The 25,691-nt window shown below is 41.1% G+C and overlaps 1 protein-coding gene across 3 annotated transcripts in view; it reads left to right on the forward strand.

The window, feature by feature from the left end:
• Positions 1-15,256: 15,256 nt before the first annotated feature.
• The window catches only part of EMC2 (ER membrane protein complex subunit 2), a 46,827-nt gene continuing 36,392 nt past the window's right edge, over positions 15,257-25,691 (forward strand). Inside the window, exons 1-2 of one of the 3 annotated variants that reach the window (XM_061994949.1) lie at positions 15,257-15,345; positions 23,786-23,899. In XM_061994949.1, coding sequence (XP_061850933.1) covers positions 23,788-23,899 — 112 coding nt within the window. In that variant the 5' untranslated portion in view covers positions 15,257-15,345; positions 23,786-23,787. Of the gene's footprint in view, positions 15,346-15,468; positions 15,550-15,917; positions 16,186-23,785; positions 23,900-25,691 lie in introns of those variants that run through there. The other 2 variants (XM_061994948.1, XM_061994950.1) reach the window with 2 other exon arrangements.

Genomic DNA, 25,691 nt, shown 5'->3' on the forward strand with positions numbered 1-25,691 from the left:
TTCAAGACCCGCCTGGACATGTTCCTATGAGACCTGATCTAGGTGAACCTACTTCTACAGGGCGGTTGGACTAGATGGTCTCTAAAGGTCCCTTCCCACTCCTACCATTATATGATTCTATGAACCTGTGACAAAGAAGTTCATTAAACTTATGCACAGAAGAGGCCTTGTCCTGAGAGAGAGACCCTATAACTGCAGAAACTGCAACTGTGGATAAGAATCCACGCCAGAGATATTCACCAAGGACTGCGTCCCATGTGAGGGAACCTGTATCGGCACAAGCCACAGCTGTTGGGAACATCCCACACCAGAGAAGCTTGTTAAGGACTGTGTCCCGTGGAAGGAACCCTGTTTTGGAACAGGGGAACAATGCCAGCAGTCATCCTCATCTGAGAAGACAGAAGTGGCAGAGCCCATCTGTGAGAGACTGACCACATCCCCCATTCCCTGCCGCCCTGAGCCGTTGAGTGGGGAGGAGGTAGAGATATCAGGAGCAGTGAGCTGGGCCTGGGAAGAAAGGAGGGATGGAGGGAGAGAGATCTTAAAGTGCTGGTTGTAATTTTGTCATCATCTGATTCCCTTTTTGCTTTTATTCCATTCTGTTTCTTGTAGGTAGTAGAATAAACTTTCCTACTTTCCTCCCTAAGTCAAGTACTGGAGTCTGTTTTGCCCTGAACTGTAATTGGCAGTGAGCCCTCCCTGCCCTTGTCTTAATCCACAACAACCTTGCTTATCTTTTCGCTGGGGCCTCCGCCATCCTAACGAGGGTGGGGGTGAATGGGGGGCACCAAGCGAGAGACTGTCGTGGTGCTGCTGTGCTAGCTGGGCCAAACCACAACATTTTTGGTGCCCAACATGGGGTACAAGTCTGTGGGGCTTGGAGCACTGAAGATTAAATTTGAGCTAAGGATATTAATTGGGAGTGGTAATGGGCAAAACATGAACTGTGCTGCTGACTGATGTTTTTCTGTGGTTCTATCTCTGGTGAAGGGATGAGAGGTGGATTTTTAACACCTCCTTAAAAAGTGATTCGTGAAGGCAAGGGATGGGAATGATAGAATGGCTTGGTGAGCACCTCTCACCGAGCCAGGGCTAAACCACCACAGGATACAGAATATGACAGTTCAAATAGCATCTCCCATAAGCATGAGCTTTTATATATTACCAGATAAGTACATGAAGTTCTGATAATCCTCTTAATTCTTACTACAAGGGGTCCTTCACCAGAAAGCTCTTTTTCCCTGGCATTTGGGTTTGAATTCAGATCCTATGACTCATTCACCAGAGGCATCTCCATTGTAGCAGTTTCATGGAGATTTTTCTCTCTCAACCTCCAGTTAGTTGTTATTATAGTTAGGGGTGACCCAGCCATCAGCTCTCACTTCTATTTCTATGATGCTAGTTCTTCAAGAGATGTTATGAGTGTGAATGGCAACAGTTAGGTTTCTTATCCTTGAAAGGGGCTGTTAAAATACATATGTTCACCTTTTTTTTTCCCTCTTGCCTGTGGAACTAGGCTAAAGACATATGCACATTTTGTTTGGGTTTCCACAATATGCAATTTAAGCACATAAGCTGTGTTCCTCCTCGGTCAGAGTTTCCATCTGAGGCTTACTTTCAGAAGCTGGAAGACAAGCAGTTGTTTTGCAAGGAAGGGCTGTTGACGTCAAAGCTGTCTTTGAGGCAGGTCTGGAGTGCAGCTTGAGATTATAACTTCCCTTATACTTTGGTCCTTTTGAGAAAAGTTGTAGCTAGACAAAAAGCAGTTGATTATTTTATGTGGTTATGGAAATGTTTGGGTTCCCTGGTAAGCCTGGATGCATAGTCAGTCACAATCATCTGTAGATATTAAGATTTAAGACCTGGAGATGAGTGAAGAAGAAATTTTTAAAAGTATCATGTGCAATTAATTTTGGCATCCTTCAAATATGTTAATTTTTATAGATCCTACACTGGTGTTCTGCTCACCCTTTTCTAAGGACACATCATGTGTTTTTACATTCACTGCTGCCTTTTTCAAAAATTGCAGTTCCATTGAGCAGCAGATGAGTAATAAAAAAAGAAATGCAGAGGAAATAATTAGTTTAAAAAGGACAAGAGAATTAATCATTGGACTTAAAGGAAAAAAGAACATGATTTTAACTCATACTTACGGCACAATCTCATTAAAACATGGGCAGGTCTTGGTCGTGTATTTCTTTGATCTGCTCACAATAGTACTAAAGGAACCTATTTTTTATCACTTAAGACACAAAAGTAGCAGGCATATGAAAATATCTAGTCAGAGATTGTGCCTTTGAATTTCCAAGAAAGTTTGATGTATGCCTGTACAGTTTTGAAAGGCATAAAAATTATTTCAACAGTGAAAACTAGCAAGATGTGACAAAAGACCAAAGAAGTGCTTGTGGCTATATTTCAACATAAAAAGTAGCTTGTTAGGGAATTGAGGAGATACTTCCTCATGCTTATGGCCCTCTAAATGGAAAATTAAATAATGTGCATACATTTGTACAATAGCTTGCAAAAAAGTATATACTAAAGTGCAGTATATAAGCACTGCATACAATTTTTTTTTATTCTGGACTGTAATAAAGCTGGAGCTTTTATAAGTTCAAAGAGGGTAGGTTGTTGAGTCTCCTTCTCTGGAGACATTCCAAACCTACCTGGACAAGTTCCTGTGTGACCTACTCTAGGTGATCCTGCTCTGGCAGAAGGGTTGGACAAGATGATCTTTTGAGGTCTCTCCAGCTCTTCAGATTTTGTGATTCTGTGCTTCTAGGATTTCTGTCTGCACACGTGGTAAGCAATGCAGAATATAATCAGGCCACATTTGGAAAGCATATGGATCTCCTCCCTAGGTGTACAGAGGATTCTTCAACTGCCCTCAATTTAATGCAGGCAAAACTCTGCTGGACACTTGAGTGAACCTTGCTAGATGGAAGGCCCTTGTAATAACATGGCTTCATTGTAGAACAAGCAGGAAATTTAGATTGTCAGTGGTCCATTTTCATCCTCAACTGTTATGGTTATTACTGTTAATGGTTTTGTGCATGGAAAAGGTCTGCAACCTTTAGATTTGCCATTGTCAGAAGTTTTCTTTCCAAAGTGAAACATTTCTTCCGAATCAAGGAAATTTAAAACATCTGTGGGTGAGATGTTACCATTCTGCATTCACAGAATCACAGAATGGTAGGGGTTGGAAGGGACCTTTAGAGATCATCTAGTCCAACCCCCCTGCCAAAGCAGGTCCACCTAGATCAGGTGACAGAGGAACATGTCCAATTCAACAGCAGTTTGTGCCATATCAAGTAATTTGATTGGCCAAAGGGAGGAGAAGATCCAGAAGTGTGTCTGGAGTGCACAGTGTAGTCAAGAGAGGCACATAACGGAAAAGAGGGGACGAAACCCAAGATCTGCAAATACTTATTGAAGGGAAGACCTGAAAAACTACCCTGTGAGTGGTTATAGTAACCCATCATATGAGCTGGAGGAGAGCACAGTTAAAAAAAGAGATTTGTTAGTATATTTCCGTCATGGTAGAATGAAAAGGAGAAACAAAAGATAGAAAAGAAAGGCAATTCTGTATCAAAAAGTAGAGGAGAAATATGATGGAGTTAAAGTAGAATATGGTACAGTTTAAGTAGACATGTTGTGGTTTTAAGACCAGCTGGCAACAAAGCCCCATGCAGCTGTTCGCTCACTCCTCCCTCACAGCAGTGGGATGGGGAAGAGAAAAAGATAACAAAGGGCTTCATTGGTTGAGACAAGGACAAGGAGGGATCACTCACCAACCGTGGTCACAGGCAAAACAAACTCTACTTGGGGAAAAGTAAAATCAATTTAATCCACCAACAACCTAAAACAGAGTACGATGACAAGAAATAACCAGATCACAAAAACAACCTTCTCCCCACCCCTTCCCTCCCCTCAGACTCAGTTCCCTGTTCCAAATTTCTCTATCTTCTCCCCACTCAGCGGAACAGGGGGACAGGGAATGGGGGTTCTGATCAGTCCCTCACAGACAGTCTCTGCTGCTCCTTCCTCCTAAGAGCCCCTGCTCCAAAATGGAGTCCCTCCCATGGGATACAGTACCTTATGATCCTCTCTGGCGTGGGTCCTTCCCATGGGCTGCAGCTCCTCTCAAACAGCTGCACTGTGGGTCCCTTTCATGGTATGTATCCTTCAGAAAGACACCACTCCAACAACCCCTTCCTACAGAGTCACAGCCTTCTTTGGCAGCAGCTACCTGCTGCAGCACAGGGTCCTCTACAAATGGCAGAACTTGTCTCCACTGTTACCCTCCATGGGTTGCAGGGGGACAACTGCCATCTAACCATGAAATTCAGGAAGGTCTCTGCTGCAGTGTACCTTCTACTCTCCTTCTTTACTGACCTTCGTGTCCACATGGTTGTTTCTCTGTCATCCCACTTCCTCTCACTCCACCTCCTCCTCCTGCTGCAGATTTTCCTTTTCTAAGTAGCTCTCACAGACACACCTGACTGTGTTGGTCCTGGCCAGAGATGAGACCAACTTGGAACTGGGGGAGCTTAAAGCAGCTTCTTACAGTGGCTACAACTGCAGCTCCTCTCTCCCTACCAAAAATCCAACTACACAAACACAATACAAGAAATCCTGATGATATTTAGGGGATTGTCAAGAAAGAACATTGAGCAGAATAATGCTCAGAAAGCTAGACAATAGTAAAGCTAGAACTTAAAATCCATTCTAAGAAAAGGCAGGTCTGCCTTACATAGGAGCCTTTGTTAATAGATATTAATAGATAGGAAATGTCAGGCAGTAGAAGGACAGAACTGAAAGGTGAGTGCAGTGTTAGTTTCAAGCCTTGAGACAAAACAATCTTTATATGACCACAAAAAGTCCACACCACATTCTTCGCTTTGGTAGTGCCACAGCAAGTTTCCTGTTATAATCAGTGTGAAATGGTTGTATCATCTTAAAGAAAATACTCATAGAAGTTCTGTAAATCGAATGACAAAAACTAGCCGTGTGGTATGAAGCAACAACAACCACAGATCCATCAGAAGAATTTCTTAGAATGTGGACTAAATGTTTGAGAGGCATTTTGGGAACCAAATGTTTGATGGTCAGAGAGAAGCTCAATGACTTTAACAAATTTTCCAAGATGTTTGCGACCAGAAGATCTGGAGCACAGTGACAAAATATGAGATTCAGAAAATCCATTGACCCAAAAGATCTCATATCCCTCAGTCAATCTACAAAGTCTACTCACTACTCTGATATCAAAGGACACAAATTAAAGAGTTTATGCCAGCAGAAGAGTATGACCTGAAAGTCAATCAAGACTAGCATCTGTTCTTGATAAACCCTTGAGCATATTAGTACAGACTTGGGATGCTGTTTTAAAAATTGTTACCCTCTGAATGTTAAGTACTGGGGTCTGGCTTTCAGAGAATGGAGCTTACAAACTGCAGTCAGGTCATAGATGGTACAAATATACTGATTGTTTGCCCTTTCACCAAAGAGGTCAGTGAATAAGTGAATCATAAGAGCTTCTTTAAGAGTCCTGAGGACCATGAAGGAAGCTTACAAGCACCAGCCTGGGAGGCATTAGCAAGATACACAACATCTGTGTTTGGTGCAGATAAGACACACAGACCCTTGGAAAAGCTGAGATCCTTATTCTCTTCCACTATAACATTCTCAATAGGGTGCAGGTGTCTCCTGTTATTTTGAGGAATTCCATCTATCTACTCCTGCCAAGGCTTAAGAAACCAAGTATACACAAAGTGCATCCACCCAGTGCATACTATTACAGCCTGTAATGGTTGCAGAATGGTGGTGAATTATTCACTGGGAAGGCTGGAGGCAAGAAGACATGGCTTCCAGAGTCTGTTGAATGCCAATATTATAAATATTATACATATGATGATGACCTGTTTTACCTTTTGCAACATATGGGAAAGTGGAGGGGTTTTTTTTAATTATTATTATTGGAATAGTATCTGAATACTGATGAACTCATTAGCTGATCTGAAAGTCTAGAAAGGGCTCCCAAGACAATGCAGGTCCTAGTTCAAGCAACTAGGAAATTAGGAAAGCCACACTGGAACTTTAGTGTATAATAATTACATTTTTTTCAGAATCACTTTATGGTCAATAGCATTTTTATAGCACCTTTTGTTATTGAAATTCTTCCCATTTTTTTCCTGTTAACTTTTTCTGCCTTAACAGAAAAGCATGAGAAGGACAACAAGTGTTTCACAAAAAGCAACAACACCTGTTTTGTTATATGAAATGTAACACACATACTACTTTCTCCTCTGCACATATACACCAAATAAATAGAGCCCATATGGCACTCTGCATATGTATGTGTTCACATTCATGCCACACATACTTACTCTTTCAAGAAGTCACCTGCTAACTCATGTGCTATTCTGAAGACTGGAAGTGCTCCTACTGTTGCAATACTGCACTGAGGAAGATGCTGATCTGTAGGGCAGATGTTATCCCGGATAAATTCTAAGTCTGGTAGTGTACAAAATATTGATTTTTCTGCTGAATTAAGTATTGATTTAATTGGAGCTTTATTTCTGCCTGTAATTTTGAGACCATGGAACACTATTTCTGAAGCCTGTACGTATTGCTTTGGTGGTTTGTAATATTTCAGTAATGTCTTGAGGCTTTTTGTTTCATAGTAGTTGCATTTAGAGCAAAAAGTTGCTCAACAAACATTGAATTTCATTGAACTGGCAAAATATGTGATAAAACAAGCTAACCAAGCCTACAGTCAGCTGTGCCAAAAATAAACAAGTGTTTTCTTTTAAATGCTAAAATAATGTGCAAATGAGGCTCAGCAAAACTAAAAGATGTATAAATATGGCAAAACTGAAGTATGTCTACAATTAAAGTTCAAGAGAAGAATAGTCACACCATCCAGCTGCAGTTCCACTGCAGAAGGGCTTCATCATTCCACATGTAAGGAAATCCTTTCTAAAAGCTCTTTTGGGGTTAATTTTCACTTGCTTATACTTGTTAGTTGAGAACCAGCAAACCATTGTACCAGCACAATTGAGGACACACTGTGTTCTCTGTGATGAAACTATAGGTCTGGACAAGACAGGCAACTCTTTACATCAGCTTAGCTGACTAATATTTTATGTGACATATGTATGGATCCCCCTCAAAGTGATGCTCTCTACTACCTTTTCCCTCTGTTTTCTACTTTCCTTTCCCATAGTTTCTCCATTGAACAAGGCCAACCCTTAAGATTCTGTGATTCTGTATGTGAAAGAAGGGGGGACAGCCTTGGCCTTGCTTATTCATCACCCGTGGAATGACCATCAAGGTTCATCCTCTCTCCATCTGCATTCTCTGTCCATATTAATTTTGATCAGCAGGCAGCTCACCCTACAAAATCCCATTTGCTTTCAGTGTGGAATAAAAATAGTTTATTCAGTGTTTTGTTTTAAATTAAGTACATATAGTTTATCCTCCTTTGCTTGTCTATCCTGTTTTGAATATTAGAAAGTTACAGTTTGTATTTTACAGTTTTAGCATATCTACACATATCCAAGACAAGTAATTCAGAGGTGAACACTGGAAGGCAAAGCAACTACAGTAATTTCAGATGGTAAGTTGTCTTATTTTTTTCATAGAAATAATATAGGAAGTCATAGAAACATGAAATCCATCCCTTACAGCAATCATGCCTATCTGTATGTTCTTAATACCCTTCTGTGATAAAGACACCATAATCTGCCCAAGCAGTTTTCTCTGGCACTTAATTATCTTCACCATTCTTTCCTCTTGGTGTCCTGTCTTGGTGGATAGCAATTTTCCTGTAAGCAGGACATAGTTATGGCTGATATAAAAGATCTCTTTCTTTAGTAAGGGCTCCATTGCTTTCTTTCAAGCTTATCATCTTAGTATTTTGCAGGTTCCTGGATGGAAAAGCATGGTGGCACTTCACACTGGTGAAGAACTTTCTCCAAAGACACTTTTTTACAAGTCTGGTGAGTTCAAAATACATGCATGAACACAGGGGGCACAATTGTTTCCTCAATGTGCCAATTAGTAGATGTATAAAAACTTACAAATGTCCCTTTACAATGGTTAGAGAAAGGAAGAACATCACCAGGGCAAAGAAAGAAAACTCTCAGGAACTTCGTGTTGAGGACTTTAATGACTCATTGCTTAAGAAAGAAAGATTTGCTAAAAGCGGTTTGCTCTTTCCCATTTTCAGGGGCTCTAGCAAGGCTCAAGCAAAGACAGGAGATACTCCTCTTGGGAGAATTCATCTAACTAAGCATAATAGACATTGTCAGTGAAGACATCTGCCGCTGAGCTAGTCCTCTTGATTCCCTTTATAGTTAATAGAAAGAAGGAGTTTCTTTTAGGTTGTGCTTTAGCTTATGTCTTTGACATCTACTTTAGAATGAGCTGCACCTCACAAATGCATAATTAACTCCACCATCTAGAAATTGAACGTGAGTTAAAGAGCTTGTATATAGATATCTAGACTGTATGCATTTAAAGTGAAGTGAGATGAACCCTTCTGCTGCTGACTTTTAACATGATCAGTTTCTATGGAAGGAATCATTATTTGCAGGCAAAATCACAGCCTTGTTTTGATTAACTTTTGGTTTTTTTCTGAAGCTGCAGTCGATTAACACTCACTCATGCAGATTGTGATGATGTATTGTATATCCTTTTTAACTCTTATACAACAGCTCTAGTGTGTAACAATGCCATGATAATTAGAATCACAGTTTAGATTATTATTATGAGGCATTTTTCTGCTTGGCTTGTGCTTCTAAAATGTTATTTCTCTCATTTGGCAGACATGCTTGCAAGGATGTGGCAAGGCAAGGGAGATATGTAAATCATTTGCTAAAGTTTCAATCCCAAATCAAAGCTAGTGACACCCCAGGAAAGTCAGAATCTTCCTGAACTCTGTTTTCATTATTAATCCATGAGAAAACTTCCATCTTCGAAATTTTTCTTCCAAAGTCAAGCAACAAGGACAGAAAAATTGAGGCTGTCAGGTAGCTCAGGATGCAGCTGAGACTGCACTACCAAAAGCATCTGCTGAGAAACTCCTCAGGCCATCTCACAGAGCATGTCCAGAGCACACAGCTCTGCACTTGTTGAGGGATACCTCCTATTGCAGGATTCATGTTCTACCACAGCTTCATATTCTAGTCTGCTTCTGCCTCCAAAAAGAAGCCCCAGTCTGAAGAAAAACTGAGTGAGGCAACTGGTAGATTATGAGAGAACCAGCAAGTATCTATCTCAGGGTATGTAGTCAGGGCATTCTTGGCCCTCTAGTGAATTCCTTTTGATTTCCAGATAAGCTATTTCATGTTTGTTGTCCCGATGTCTCTGGTAGAATGCAGCTGAGGAAGCTGCTGCAAATAAGGATGTGCATTACTACTGTGATAGTGGTGTTGAATGTAGCTTCTCCAGATAGGCCTCATACTTTGGATATGGACTCTACTTTTCTAACCAGTGATTGGAGTGCAAGAGCGTTCATTTGGACTGGTAAAACAGCAGCTAGTTGGCAATGTGGAAACTCATAAAGGGTGGCTAGGCAGCCTGAAACAGTTTGTAACGAAAAGGAGGGCTTAAGTGACAAATAATGAGGTATACATTGCCACTAAGCTTCTAAGAAGTCAAAGCAGGAGGAGGACCGTCATGCTTAGAAAAATTAATGCTGAAATTTGATATCTCACAAACGTACCCTAATTGCAGCAGGACCTGTCAGTGTATGTTGTGAGCAGTGCATAAACCAAATGTATGTGAATACCAAATAGCAACATTGTCAAAAACAGTAATAAAGACTTTCAAAACGGACAACGAGAACGTGCATAAAAGGGTGGTAAGTCCTTTGTTTTGCTTTAGGAGTTTAAGCATTTTACATCAGCTCCTTGTACTTTGATTTTCTTGTCTCTAATATTGAGATCAGAATCATGTACACAAAGAGTTCCTTTTTTCCTCAGTACGAGGAGACACCTTGCATGAGGAACAATATGGAAGTAATTTCAGCCAGTGCTGAAGAAAGAATGGACGAGCTACCACTGACAAGCTGTCACCATCATTTTGGCTTGGCAGGTGTGATAACCAGTCGCTGTTTCCGGTACAACTTACTTTTCTTAAGGGTAGAAACACAAACCACTGTATCCATGAATGAAACACGCTACCCTATGAAGAGATCATTTTGCCTCCATGTCCAGTGATGGTCATGACAAAATAATCTCAGAAACATTGCAAAAATAATGAGACTTAGCTGAACACAAGGAGAGAACTTGGAAAAAAGTTAATAAAAAAGGATTGGGGGAAGGCACAGGAGAATTCTTTGTGAGACTGACTCGTGGTTCAGAAATGAGAAGACTTTTAAATGGTCAGGATGTCAGGAGGGTGTTAAAAAAACATTCTGAGAGCAGACTTCAGCCTGGAGAGAACACTGTAATTCCCTTAACTTCAGTACAATTTATTTCAAGTCGGTCAAATAAGACCCCCAAAAGTATATGACACACTACTGCAGCTATGAGGAGATGAGTAACTGGGCTGGGAGCTGGAGAGTTGAGTAGAGGAGGGAACATCCGACCCCACTCAGCCACAGGCCTACAGGCATACAGCTGCCTGCAACGTCCTCCCACCCTTGGAGGAAGTCCATGGGACCTGCTCAGCTGCAGATCCCCAGCTCCAAGCCCTCTGGCTCTTCCCCATCTCTTCCCTATCACTGATGGCTTAAGAGCCATGGCATATCTGCTGCCTGGGGAGAGAGGCTCTCTCCGGTCTCACTGTTTCTTGGCCTTGTTTCTTCTGCAAGAGAGAGAGCGCTTGTCCTGGGAGACACGTGGGCAAGAGATTTATTTCTCCTGCTCTGCCATTAGAGGTGTATTGCTGCTGGCTACCAGCAAGGTCGAGGCTACCGAGTCCTGCAGGCCTGCATAAGGGAAGCAGTGCACTCACGCTGCCTGGGGAGGGGAAGAGGAGTCAGATGAAAACTGTGACATTAGGTAAAGAGGCAATCTGCACACATTGCTGCCTCCTGCACCTGTGGCCTGGAGTGGCAGGGCCCGATTGCCTGGCTCTCGGCAGGGCTGGCCGCCTTCTTGGTGCCATTGGGACGAACAGACCAGTGGCACATGGGGCCTTGTGCCAGCCCAGGGCTGTGTCCCAGCCTGAGGCCACCTCAGCTTACCATCTGCCCCAGCCAAGCATACTCCTTACTGCAAGTTTGTTCACTTCAGCTATAGAAAATAACAGCTTCCGGCACCACATTTAAGCCCTCACAATGTAGCAACATTAATGTATTCTTACATTTAATTAATGCCCACAGGATCTAGTTAAGAATCTATGAAAAGTTGTAATTAAGCTCATAGAAAGCTCTCTTTGAGGCAGCAGTTTCAAGCTTGTACATACTCATCTAAAATTGAAGCACAAACTATGAAGCACAAACTATCTCATCATATGAACTCAGAACTTGGATCTGGGGTGTTTGTTCACTTCACTTCACTTCACTGCCATTTAAAAATCAATCTCGGGAGGCTCTCAGGATACAGTTATGAGCATCAAGCTGTAGAGGAAGTGCTGTTCAACTTGCTAAAAGACTGTTAACATTGTCAGTTCGTCAAGTTGATTTATAAGTCTTGTTTTCCCCAGCTTTCCCAAAGTGTCTCCTCTTCGCCTTTTTCAATGGCACTCTGAATAATGGAATTCTGGCATGTTCTCTACTTGTGAGTGTCAATACCCAGAAAGATTTATAGCTTAAAAATAAAACACTTCTCTGACTATAGCCTCCTCTTGTCCTTTAGTTTAGGAATCTGATAATTCATTTTAAGTTGTCTGTAAATACTAATGCTGAATTATAAATCCAAAATAGTACTGCTTTGCCACATGTTCCAATATTTAATAGCTCATCAAAATGATAAAGAAAAAACCTTCATATTTTTCAAGAAGGTTTACATAATTTTTTACTTGGCATTTCTTAGTAGTAGTGACATTAAAACTTAAAAGCATGTTAAAATGTTCTCTATATATTACCGAGCACAGTAATTCCCTTAAAGCAAATTTATACATTTATTTTCTAACCTATTTTTCTTCCACTTTGGGAAACTTGATGGAAGAAAATACCTGAAGTTTCAATGTTAATAAATGAATGCCCAGTAGGATCGGGCTCAGAGGCAGCTACATTAAAGCACAGAGTCCTTAAGTTACATGGTTCAAATGTCTCAAATTTCCTGTGTTTTTCATTCACTAATTTATCTTCTGGGACTCATCTTTCCCATCACTGCGCAAGGTGTTATCATTCATAAATGCTCCGTACATAAAATTTTGTCCATACTGTTGTACAATGGGAAACTGTATATTAACAAGCACATGTATTGTTTGGTTCACACAGAAGACAAATTATTACTTTATTAAACCACAGCATATGTGAATCCCACATGCATACATTCTTCCTTGTGCCACGACTGTCCCAAAGTGGTTTTCTTGTATCTCCTATCTACTTGAAGGATGTCACCATTGTTACACTACGAAATTAATGCCTCAATATCACTGAACTGAAATAGCTTCTAGATTCTATTAGGGTCATAAGCCCAAATATCTCTATATGCTGAGTATCTCATATACAGGACACACACTTCAATGCTTTGCTATATTGATTAGAGGTAAATTAAATTATTGTGTTCTTCTTCCTTGGTAAGTACAACTTGTCTGAATCATAATTCTGGCTGAGTTATTATTGAACTGACCAATAGGTCTCATAATAAAAAAGAAAGGGTTTTTATTAAAATAGGGAACTGTGCAAAAAAAGAAGAGGATAGGAGTTGATTTTTTCTCTTTTGATTTGGTGATATGTAGAACTGGCTGTACTACCTACAAAATGCTTATGGTGAGTTTCCTGCACTTTTAAATACTCCTCTCAAAACACCTTGCATGTACCATCATAATGTGAGATCTGTACCACTACTTCTCTGGCTGGTTCCTCCAGAAGTGGCACAAGAGCAGAACATGACAGATGCAGAAAAGAGACTTCATATGACTCTTCCCTTTTTAAAGCATTTAAAGCTTTATTAGCAAAACACTTTAAACTTTGAATTAAGTGGTGGAGCTCCTTGGCATTAGAAAACAGCTTTCAAAACCACAGTTTTAGTTTCCAAGAAGAAAAAGCTTAATACCAAAAACATTTCTGATTCCAACTATAACAGCATCTGGCATAACGGGATATTGTAACAATAATTCCTGTCTCTTGGTGAGTGCGGATGGTTTTCTCCTCCACGGTAACAGCAGAGGAATGCAGTGGAAGGGTCAGTTTTGAGCTCAGCAGAACACGGTGTATGTGATTTTAGGCAACTTGTTCAAGACTACATCCAAAAAAGGCAGATGGCAACACAGCTCACAACTTTAGGAGCCAGTCTCCTCTTACAGTGCAGGTGGAGGGCTGCGTGTCTTAGGAAGCACTCCAGCATAACCTGTCTACATCTAGCTGGGAGAGACAGCAGCAGTATTGCAGAGAACAGTATCTGGACCACAAGTGCCTGTGAGGGACTGTCTCCTGCCGAGACAAGAATCGAGACAAGAAAGCTGTGGGCAGCAGCAGCAGCACAGAGCTAGATGTCCAGGGAACTGAAAATCTGAACCACTCCCAAACACTTCAAACACACTTTTCTCAAATTTCAGCTCCTTCAGCATCAGGTGGCAGCTGACAGGGCTTTTAAAGGATCAAAATTTTGGATTTATATACTTAGAAGTTCGGTCTGCATCCCATATTAGGCATTACAGCTTGCTCAGCAAACCAGAAGCACTGAGCTCTGCAAGCTAATTTCTCATTTTACCTCAGCTATTTCAGTCTTACCCTGTAATGTGCAGAGCAGGTGTGTGCTAAATCCTTTATGGATCTGGCATGTAACCATTCTGCATTCATTCCTTTACTTGTAAAACAGGAGTAAGAGTTCCCTACTCATACGAATACTGTAAGAATAAATATATAGATCTTTTTGGAAGTGTTCAGAAAATGCAGGCACTGGCACTGTAAAATTACTGAATGCACAGCTGTGCTATAGAAGGCTACAACAACCCAGTGACATAGAAGATCAAAAACTACTTCCAATGGAAGAAAAAATTGGGCATACACAATCTTTCTGGACCACCATTTGAATTCCAGTCAATGCATTTCGGCTGTCTAAGTCATTACATGTAATCACACTGGAGATTTTATTAAGAATTAGCTTTTTATCCTAGTCCAGAGGAAACAATACAAGAAATACAGAAACAGTTTTCTTGATATTAGGATACAACCATTGATGGAGCTAGTGGATTAGTTTTAATTATGGACCTGAAGGTACTTCCCAGAAGACATCTTGTTAGAGTTGAATGTCAGGCAATTACATTTCTGCTGTTACTTTCTAAAATCTGGATCCTTTACCATAAATAAAGTTAAAAATCTGACACTTTTTTTTTTTAAAGCTATCTCCAACAGAGATACGTTTATTTCTTAACAACTAAGAAATCCTTCTTCTTTGTGACTAGTGAGCTGAAGCCACAGTAGTGAAAAATAAATGGACAGGAGACAAAAGTGGGCAGTGGAAGGCCTCTGGCCTCACTCCCAGCTGTAGAAGCTCCTCAGGCCTTCTCAAGCTCAACAGAAATTTGTCACTGTGGTGGTTTGCTATACACAGCACAGCTGGATCTGGAGAGAAACGGATGGTTCATCCCTTTCTCTAGGAGGCTGGGTGGGGATGAAATGCACTTGGAGGTCATAAGCCTAAAAGAAACCAAAGCAGAGGCCTTCTCATGCAGTGTGTATTCAAGGTATCAAACCTTGCACCATGCAAATTGAACATGGAAAGTTCACGTGGATTATCACAGAATCATAGAATGGTAGGAGTTGGAAGGGACCACTAAAGATCATCTAGTCCACGCCCCCGCTCATGCAGGTCTACCTAGATCAGGTCACTGAGGAACACGTGCAGGTGGGTTCTGAAAACCTCCGGAGGAGACTCTACACCCTTCCTGCGCAGTTTAAACAAAGAGGAATTAACCTGCAGCTCACCGTGCCATCTCCGGTTTCCACTGAGCTAAGCCAGGCCTCTGGCCGCGGACGGGCCGAGCACCGAGTGCCACGGGAGAAAAAACAGCACGTCTGCCCTGGTCACTGCGCTGTCGCAGTGAACGCGGACTACGCAAACCCCCCAGCCCACGCCGGGACAAGTGCCGGCTTCACTCTCCGCCCCCCCGCGCTTCGGCTCCTGGGGGACCGGCATCGAGCGCGCTCATCCCGTCTGCTGCCGGTCCCGCCGTGAGGCAGCGGTGGGCGGGAATTCCGCAGCGGCCCCGACAGGCTGGCACAGGGTGGGTGGGCGTCAGGCGGGCCGGTACAGGCGGGCCGGGTGTCGGTCGTCCCGGGCGTCAGGCGGACCGGGTGTCCGACCGTGCCCGCCGCGGGCGCCGCCCGCCCTGCCCGCCAATGACGGCCGGGGCCGTCACGGCGGCGCGTCACGCGGGCGGCCGCCAAGATGGCGAAGGTGTCGGAGATGTACGACGTGACCTGGGAAGGTAACGTCGCGGCCAGAGGGCCGCCTGCCAGCCGGGGCCGCAGCCGGGGCCACACCGCGCCGACCGATCCCCGGGCGCAGGGCGGGGGCGCCGGTGCCCCCCTCCCCCCCCCCCCCGGGGGCGGTGTCTCGCAGCCCGCGGCGCAGCGGGCCCGGCCCGGGGCAGGACGGTGCTTGCACCCCAGCAGCCGGTGCCGGGCGGTGATCCTACCCCGGCAGGCAGGCGGCACATGAGGATAGGGTGAGGGGCTGGCGGCTCTGGCAGCTGCCGAGCGCCTTGGGCTGGGAGAGGCCCGCCGGGGCCAGCGGGGCGGCCTTGCCGGAGGCGCAGAGTGCGCGACCTGCGCTCAGCCCCTCGGAGCCCACGGGTCCCCGAGTCGTTGAGCGCAGGTCGCCCAGGTGGCAGAGAGAGCCCAGTCCCCAGTGTGCGGCCGGGTGAGCGTCCCGCGGGGCTGCGCGGGACCGACCCCCGTGTCAAAGGGGATGGCGGCAGGCCGTTCCTCCCATCCCTGCTGCACGCCCACCCCCCAAAATACTAATGCAGCGCTTACCAGAAGCAGTGGCCTCTTGATTGGATCAACGGTCTGTGTTATAGTTGACCTGTGAGAATTACCTGGTGTTTTCCGAAAACTTGATGGTAAGCGTTTGTGGAGGAACTCCCAGAAGCCCTGAAGGAACAGAACAGGTTTTGAAAATTCTGCCCCCTGGGTCTTTGTAGCTTTCGTATCTGTTTGTTCACAGTGATTTTTTGGTTATTTTTCATATAGCAATACTTTTTAAGGTTTACCTGACATTCCCAGGGGTTCTTGTAAGCAGTATGTGTTGAAATGTGAGTTCATTCAGCACTCGAGCCTATTTACAGTTTTCTGTCTGGAATAACTTAGTTTTTCTCTGTAATTTTTACCATAAAGGTAGCTAGGTGGTCCCGTACATTGCAAACATCGTACAGTGGAGAAAAGAATGGATAGAGAAGCTATGTAATCTTCATTTTCATAGTTCTTTACTGCTAATCTATGAAGAAATAATTGAGCCATAGAATAATTCTCTGAGCATGGATCATTGATTAACTTGATTTTGTAGTATGGCAACAAGAGGAGAAGCACAGCACAGGATGTATTTTAGCAGATACTGGTAGTTTGCCTATCAAATAGTGCCTGTGCTGAACCTTTTTCTATAGGAGCTGGAAGTAAAACAAAATGGAATTTGAAATACTCAGTTTTCATCTCAAATTACGTTAATCTAAAAAAATATTTTAACTGGTATTGAAGAAAATAGTACTGTAACTGAATGACTGAAAATGAAGAAGAGGGCCTTTCTTGGCAGCATATATGGTGGTTGGTTAGTATGGTTGGTTTTGCTGTGATATTTGGTTGCATCACCATGATGTCATTAGACTAATTTAGCACTTTGAGAAAACCGTGGTTGTCTGTTCTTTTATAACCCTTGTGACCAAGGTATAGCAGTTGTGAAGCTCAGCTTGGATAGAAAGCAGGCCAGCCACTGTACAAGAGGGAGAGTTGTATGAAGTAGTACTGGTGATGTTTTAGGCTTTCCCAGAAGTTGTTCTTAAACAGTTGTGTGAAGACTTTCCTCAGTTTTTTTTTGTTTCAACAGACATTACTGCAAATGCCAGAGATTTAGGGTTTTCTTCCTCCTCAAGTCTCAGTCATTAGAAAGAGAAGTAAGATTTTTTACACAATGGCAGAGTACACTGTGGGTATGTTTCTATACGCTTCGCCCTAGATTGTTTTGGCTGGGAGCACTGCAGAGCTGCTCTCTTTATACTCTAATGCAAAGGATAATGAACTTGGATAATTCATACTGAGCATCCAGCTCTGAGAAATAATCTCCATGTTCTATTTACAAGAGTTTTGATTGACATATGGGCATTGAGCCAGGTGCATGGTTTTGCATATAGGTGTATTGAGGGAGTAGCTGGGGAGATTTATTGCATCAGTTTCTCAGTTGGTGTCTTCCAGTTTATGTCCAGAGGAAAGGGTTGCAGTATAGGCAAAGATCTGTGTTGGTACAAGGGGATATCTCTGCATTATAAACACACATTTGAAAAGTTATGTATTTTTTCCTCTATTTTAAGAGATGCAAAGTCAAGTGAAAATGGAGTCCCGCAACAGACTGTGCAAAGGCTCTTCTCAGAGAAGGCTCTCTTCTCTTCTCTTCTCTTCTCTTCTCTTCTCTTCTCTTCTCTTCTCTTCTCTTCTCTTCTCTTCTCTTCTCTTCTCTTCTCTTCTCTTCTCTCCTCTCCTCTTCTCTCCTCTTCTCTCCTCTCCTCTCCTCTCCTCTCCTCTCCTCTCCTCTCCTCTCCTCTCCTCTCCTCTCCTCTCCTCTCCTCTCCTCCCCTCCCCTCCCCTCCCCTCCCCTCCCCTCCCCTCCCCTCCCCTCCTCTCCTCCTTTTAACAGATCCGTGATGCAGTAAAGCATTTCATGGGTGGATCCCAGCAGCACTGTGATCTACACCCTAGCAAAGAACTTGAATGTAGTTCTAAGAATTTAATGTAGCGTCTCTTGAATTCATCTAAAATGCTTAATTTCTATAAAATTAGGTGTATGATTGGATTAATTCGGAAAATGTCCTTTACATTCTCAATCCTTTCTAAACAAGATAGTTTACACTTACATATTGCTTAAAGATGAAACTGGGATTGGAGTTTAGAGAAGAATTAACACAAGACAATGAAATGCAGTTTATACCTTACTTCACTTTTCACTCTGATTCTTTGTTATAAAGGTGAGAGTTTATCCATGATTAAATTTTGTGTTGAGTAGGAAAGATAACTGAAAACTGTGTTTTCCACTGTTGGAACTGTTGCCTTTAATTTTCTCTCTATCTGCTTCTGTGCCTTAATATTTATCATGTATTTTGAAATCTGTGGAGGAGGAAGACCTCTCATTTAACTTAAGGATCTTAATTGATTCAGATGATTCAAATACAGCCTCAGGGTGCTGTGACATTAAAAGAAGTGCTTATGTGCGGATATGCATCATAAAGTTTACAGGTTATTTATTTGAGACAAAGGTATCTTCCTGCTTTTTTTTTTGTTTGTTTTTTGGTCACTATTGGTAATTATCCTGTAGAAAATGGCATTATATTTCATACTTCGTGTGTGAGAATTGAAAACTACGTGGAGTGACAGGGAGCCAAGAGTTGCAGATCTGGCAAAGAAGCTTAATGTACTAGATTGGCATGTCAAACCCTTGATGTACAGCCTCTTATAGGAGTCTCCTAAGATACGTAGAACTTCATGGAGATTGTTTGTAAATATTTACTGTGGCTTCAGTGACATGTTAAAGGAGAATTTGGCCCATTAGTGGACATATATTTAAAAAAAAGAAAAGAACTCCATCTATAAAATTTCATTTTAGGAGCAAGTCAAGAACTAATAAAACAAAAACTGGCATTTGCAGTGAACTCACCCGATTTTCTTTTTTCTTTCTCTTCCATGCACAGAAGCATAATAGCATTAACATCTCAAACCCAGCTAAAATGAAGCAATGACTTTTGTCTAGTGATAGATGGGCTTTCTGGGGATCTTTGAATGTTGTAGTGGCAACTCTTGTTTCAGTCAATAATTTTTCACTGGATATCAAAAACAAAAAGATACAGAGATGGCATATTCTCTAAACTAGATTTCTTTTAATATAAATTTAAACCAAATGAAAATAATAATTTTGAAGATTTTTAATAGCTCATGATGATTGTTGCTTAAGTTACTTAAGTTTTCTGCATTATTAAATTAGTATTAACTATTTTCTGTAGTAAAAGTGATGCTTCTTAAGTAGTGGCATACAAAGGATTTTTGTTACCTTTTCAAATGAGACTTTTTTCAAGGAATTCTTTGTAGTTTTTGAAAATATCATAAAATGCTTTGTAAGGTGAGATCTAACCATCTGTATATGTGAGGCTATTTTCTTGCAAATGTGTGTATTGAGGAAAAATACATTGGAAGAGAGAATCCTAAACATTTAAAAACTGAACACTTCTATCTTATAGGATTGTCTCTAGTCATTAGAGTCCACTTTAGATGACAAGATGGCTTACTTCCAATGTCTTAGAAACTGAATTCACAGTTTGTATGGAAAGATACAAAGAAATAGAAATCGAAATCAGTCTAACATTGTATCTACCCTAATCTGTGCACTTAAGTGTTGGTGAGATGTTTTGGTTGTGTTCTGCTGATGCTCTGCTGTGTTTGCCAGCTTTTAGGTATTCCTAATTTTCAGTTGTTATCAAAGGGACAGATCAGTTTACTCTAGACTTTATAAATGAATTTATAGGATTACAGCAGGCAAAGGTTAGATGCTGAGATCTTAGTTGAGGCCACTTTGAGGGCTGAGTTGTTCTGGTTACAGACAGCATCCACAGTGTCCAGCTGAGCTGCCTTTGCCTCTGCAGCACCCACAAAGTCCTGGGTGCCTGATACTCACAGGTGCAGTCAGCAGGCTGTTGCGCACCCTGTACACTTAGGTAAACTGGTTGAATTGGTGGTTTTGTGAGGTTTCTGATTTGTAAAATGAGAGTGGATGGATGTGAGGTGTGGTGTCTGTGACAGAAGAACAATATATAAATGAGCTCTTAGAAATATGATGGTTATGGGATCCCTTAGTGACTTCTGGTGGTAGTGGTTATATATCAAGGTAACATTTTGAGGTATCCAATGTTAAGAGTAACTTCCTTCATTTCATCAAGGGCTTTTAGACATTGAGGACTTGAAAACTCTGATTCAACTGAACAATCAAAGAGTAAATAATTATAAGATAATTACTTCTTGGCTACTCAGGCCAAACTAACTGATGCCTTAGACACAAAAATAACACACAGGTTATTTTGACTTGCTGCAGATGGTTTCTTATGTTTGAGGTGGCAGCAAATATTGTGGCAAGTATGTTTGCTCCTTTGAACTTGTAATGTTTTTATTTTATGTACAGAACTTGCTAATTTAAGAGAACCTAAGACTAAATCAAACATATCAATTGCTCAAGACTAGCTTATATATATGTCACAGAATCACAGAGTGGTAGGGTTGGAAGCGACCTTTAGAGATCATCTAGTCCAACCCCCCTGCAGAAGCAGGTCCACCTAGATCAGGTCACACAGAAACACATCTAGACGATTCTTGTAGACTTCCAAGCAAGGAGACTCCACACCCTTCCTGGGCAGCCTGTGCCAGTGCTTCATCACCCTCACAGTGAAATAATTTTTTCTTACGTTTAAGTGAAACTTTTTATATTTCAGCTTCATCCCATTACCTGTTGCTAGCCACTATAGAAAAAATGAATGCCTCAACCTCTTGACATCCACCATTTATAAATATTACTTGTAAATATCAATGAGACTCCCCCTCTCCAGTCTTCTCTTCTCTAGACTAAACAGCTTCAGTTCCCGTAGCCTTTCTTCATAAGGATGATGCTTCAGTCCCCTGATCTTCTTGGTGGATCTGTGCTGGACTCTCTCCAGAAGTTCCCTGTCCCTCTTGAGCTGAGGAGCCCAGAACTGGACACAGGACTCCAGATGAGGCCTGACCAGGGCAGAGTAGAGGAGGAGAAGAACCTCCCTTGACCTGCTGGCCACACTCTTCTTGATGCATTGGCCATTGACCTTCTTGGCCATGAGGGCACATTGCTGGCTCACGTTCAGTTTGTTGGCAACAAGGACTCCCAGGTCTCTCTGCAGAGCTGCTGTCCAGCAGGTCAATCCCCTGCCTGTACTGATGCATGGGGTTGTTCCTTCCCCGATGCAGGACTCTGCACTTGTCCTTACTGAACCTCATGAGGTTCCTCTCTGCCAAACTCTCAAGCCAGTCGAGATCCTGCTGAACTGCAGCACAGCCTTCTGGGGAATCAGCCAGTCCTCCCAGTTTTGTGTCATCAGTGAACTTGCTGAAGGTACACTCTGTCCCTCATCTGAGTCGTTGATGAAGATGTTGAACAAGACTGGCCCCAGAACCAATCCCTGTGGAACTCCACTGGCCACAGACCTCCAACTCGATTCTGTGCCATTGATCACCACCCTCTGGGCTCTATCATTCAGCCAGCTCTTGATCGACTTCACTGTCCACTCATCCAAGCCACACTGCCTGAGCTTTCTGATGAGGATGTTGTGGGAGACAGTGTCAAAAGCCTTGCTGAAGTCAAGGTAGATGACATTTGCTGCTCTCCCCTCATCTAGCCCGCCAGCTATACTCTCATAGAAGGATATCAGGTTAGTCAAACAGGATTTCTTCTTGGTGAAGCCATGTTGACTCTCCCTGATAACCATCTTTTCCTTCATATGTTTAGTGATGGCATTCAGGATAAGTTGTTCCATCACCTTTCCAGGGATGGAGATGAGACTAATTGTCTGTGGTTTCCTGGACTGTCCTTCCTGCCCTTTTTGAAAACATTGACCTTTCTCCAGTCCTCAGGCACATTGCCTGTCCTCTAGAATTGTTTGAAAATGATGGAGAGCAGCTTAGCAACCACATCAGCCAGCACTAATTAAAGCTAGATATTTCCTTAATAAAAAAATCCCCAGTTGCTACTGCCCAGCCTTGTATGTAGATTTGACTCCAGGGCTTAAATTCTTATTGACCGACTCTTTTGCTAGCTTTCTTAGTAAAAAATTCATTAAGTTTGACAACCTTGTAAAAAGCTTTGTGTATTTTTTTTGCAGTTTGTAACATTTTCTTTCATCTTTATTTTCTTTAAAATTGAGTATTTCTAAAACTGAGCAGCCTCTCAATAGATTTGTGTTAATGAGAACAAATTGGGGTGTTTTTTTTACTTTGTTTTTTGATCATCAGCTGGTAACATTGTCCTCTGTCCTTTTTTTCTGTTGCTGTAAATGCTGCACTTGGGTGATGAATGGTAGATGTAAGTTCTGTTAATAAAAAATTCAGGCACTAATCCATTTGGAATTGCACTGAAATGGAGGCATTGATAATTTCTGAGTAAATGAGTGGGTAGAAATCAGACAGCTTATTTATTTTTACGGTTTAACTTGTCAGCTTTTGTGAATGTTTATGTTCTCTCACATTCTTGCTGTTTAACTTTGAATTTCCAAGAACCATCATGTGTCTAGAGCCATTTAACTTTACACATAGATATGAAATGTAACCCTGCAGTGGTTTTGCTTGATTTTCAAAATAAAAAATGTGACACAATAACAGTTTTATGAGCAACCGAGATCACTTCAGGTAGATGGAAGAAAGTTGAGTGCTTAGTTTGTAACAGTCAGTTATGTTAGTGGTGTATTTCGACAGAGTTTAGATCTATACTTGTGTTTGTTTTTCCAGCTGTTGTAAAGGTTTAAAAAAATAGTTGCAACAGCTGTCCCGGTACCTTTGGATTAGTAAAGCCACTGTCTATTAATAAAAAAATATTTTCCTAAAATTTCTTCAAAATTTGTTCTTGTAAATGGAACATCTCTGGGAATATAAAAATATATGCATGTATACGAACACACTCTTAGCAATTTCCTGGTCTAGGGGATAAGTAAAACCTTGGCTAGGTAGTGCTCTCTAGCTGACTTCACGAATGTGCCTGCTGTCTGTAGCTGACACATAGTACGTGTAGTCTTGAAACAAAAATCCTAATGCTAAAATAAAACATCTTTTCTGTCTTACATAGACAGCAACAGTTTTTATACCTTAGGGCACTTCCCTGATGCAGGAAGCCTTCACTTCCATGTCTTCCTTTCGTGAAGCTCCTGTCCATAGGAGCACACAGATTCTTTTTAAAGTGGAAGTTCACAGCATTTTGCTTACAATGATAAACCTGAACTGTAATTCAGTTCTCATAATTTTTCTAATATTTCATTTGCAAATGTATTCGCCTGGAGCAGAAGTGCAAATTTAGTATTGTTTGTAAGTATAAGTGTAAAACTACTTGGGGGAAATCTCTCATACCCTATGTTTCCTAACAGTAGGTAGTGTCCATTAAATGGTATTATTTATGGGACAACTAGGTATGAGGTTTTTTCACTCCATACGTTACTAACCTGAGAGTGCAAGCTTAGAATTTGAGTCAGTTACATTAAAACATGAGAGTGGTTTATGTGATACTGTTTCAGAGGTATGGTACACCTATCTGTTCCCTAGTAGTTTTCTAGTATTAGTAGAAGCCACTTTTTCAGCTCCCTTGCTCTCTGAACCTGTTGATTTTCCAGAAAGAAAATTCAAATTCATTACTATCCATAAATCTTGATACTCAATATATTTTTTTATTCCCCCCTTTGTCCCCAGATATGCGTGATAAAATGAGGAAATGGAGGGAAGAGAACTGCAGGAACAGTGAACAGATAGTAGACGTTGGAGAAGAGTTAATCAATGAATATGCATCTAAACTTGGAGATGACAGTAAGTAAAACATTGTTATTTTAAAAAAACTTTCATTGTCTGATTTTGTTTCCTTTTTCAGCCTTTGTTTTGTATGTCTATGTTGCCTTTCCATATCTGCTGACGTTGATGAAATATGTTACTTTCTTAACCTTATCAGCTGGGAGAATTCCTAGATATTTTTTTCCCCGAAATATAGGCTGTGATGAAAACAAATGGAAAAATTAACAATGAAAAATGTTACTTTGTTATATTAGTAGGTAGTCCATTATGTGAAGACTTAATGTGAAACTGTTATCTAGCTGTCATTTGACTGAGTAGTGTTCTTCAGCACTGTGGCAAAAAACCGAAAAGCATCTTTTGTAACAGAGAAAGGTATTTTTTAATCGTCATACATACTGCAGGAGTTAATACTGCAGGACTGTTTTTATTATAACATTACATTTGTGACATTGTAGTTGAAAGTAAGTCTGAGTTTCCATTATTCATAAAATTAGTATTTTCAGGGGATTTTAACTACCTTACACTAATTTCTGTAGATAGAAGCTTACCTATAATGTTTCTTACTAAAAGAGGATTGTTTAGAAACATACTACTCCTTATTATAAGCATTCCTTATTATAAGCATAAAATAAGTTATAACAAGGTGTATCAAGAGGGTATAGGTTTACCTTTACCTAGGTTTGTTATTTTAATTCTTATTCTTCTTTCTTCTTTTTCCCTTTTTTATAATTCAGATTGTATAATGTCTTGTACCTTCTGAACTATAATTCTGGTTTAGAATTCTTTCTGTTGTAAGGAGCTTTGCCACTGCAGATGTTATAAATAATTTTGAATATAAATACATAGATAATGTACCCAAAGTCCATTGAAGACACCTTTTTGCATAGCAGTGAGTCCTAAAGTCTGTTCGGGGATTCAGTGCCTAAAGAAGATGCTGCACTGTGTGAGGGCCTTGCACTGTTACTGTGAGCAACGTGCTTGGTTTTAGACTCCATGAGCAGGCTCGATACACTGACTTGCAAGTGAGTGGTGGAAGCTATACTCTGCTTTAGAAGAACTTTGAAAACCAAAGCTGATTTTACTTTCTCTTACCACATTGCTAGTAATTGATGAGAGTTGTGTTTTAGTGAGAAATCGTTGAGGAGCTTTATAGTCCTCTCAGATGTTTCTGCAACACCCTTCTCAGTAATACAGGCTGAGACATTCCTTTCTTGTCTAGTGTTGAGTTTTCCTTCTTTTCAAGGTACATGTGTTTTATTCTTTCATAAACTTGACATTCAGAATTCATTGGACAAATTAACTGCAGTGCTCCTGAGGTTCTTAGCCAATTTCAGTTAATGACATTAATTAATTATTTTTTCATTGTATCATAATGGCAACTGTATACAATTTTTTTAAAACAAACAAACAAACAAAATTAACCACCAAAAAACCCCCCAAACACCTATAGTAGAGCTAGAATTCTTTCTTGAGTATCCACAAAAGGTGAATGAGTTGTATATGTAAAGCATCAAAGTAGCAATTTGATTGAACTGAGAGCGCTGTTTCATAAAATGTGAAAATATTGTATTCTTATGGTTAGATTTGTTAAAAAGCATAATATATAATTTATATCATGGATATATTATATCTGTATTGTGATTATGTTTTTACATTCATGGAAAAAATGTATATGTTATATAGTTAAAGTAGAATATAGATGTTGACAATAGTTCCAGTGGAGAAAACTGATTATGGGCAAATTAGTATTTGTTTCTCTGCTTTTTTATACTTAGGAAGAAGTAATATTTTATTTTAAAAATATTGGAAC

The sequence above is a fragment of the Colius striatus genome, chromosome 4 (genome assembly GCF_028858725.1).
Source record: "Colius striatus isolate bColStr4 chromosome 4, bColStr4.1.hap1, whole genome shotgun sequence".
NCBI lineage: Eukaryota > Metazoa > Chordata > Aves > Coliiformes > Coliidae > Colius > Colius striatus.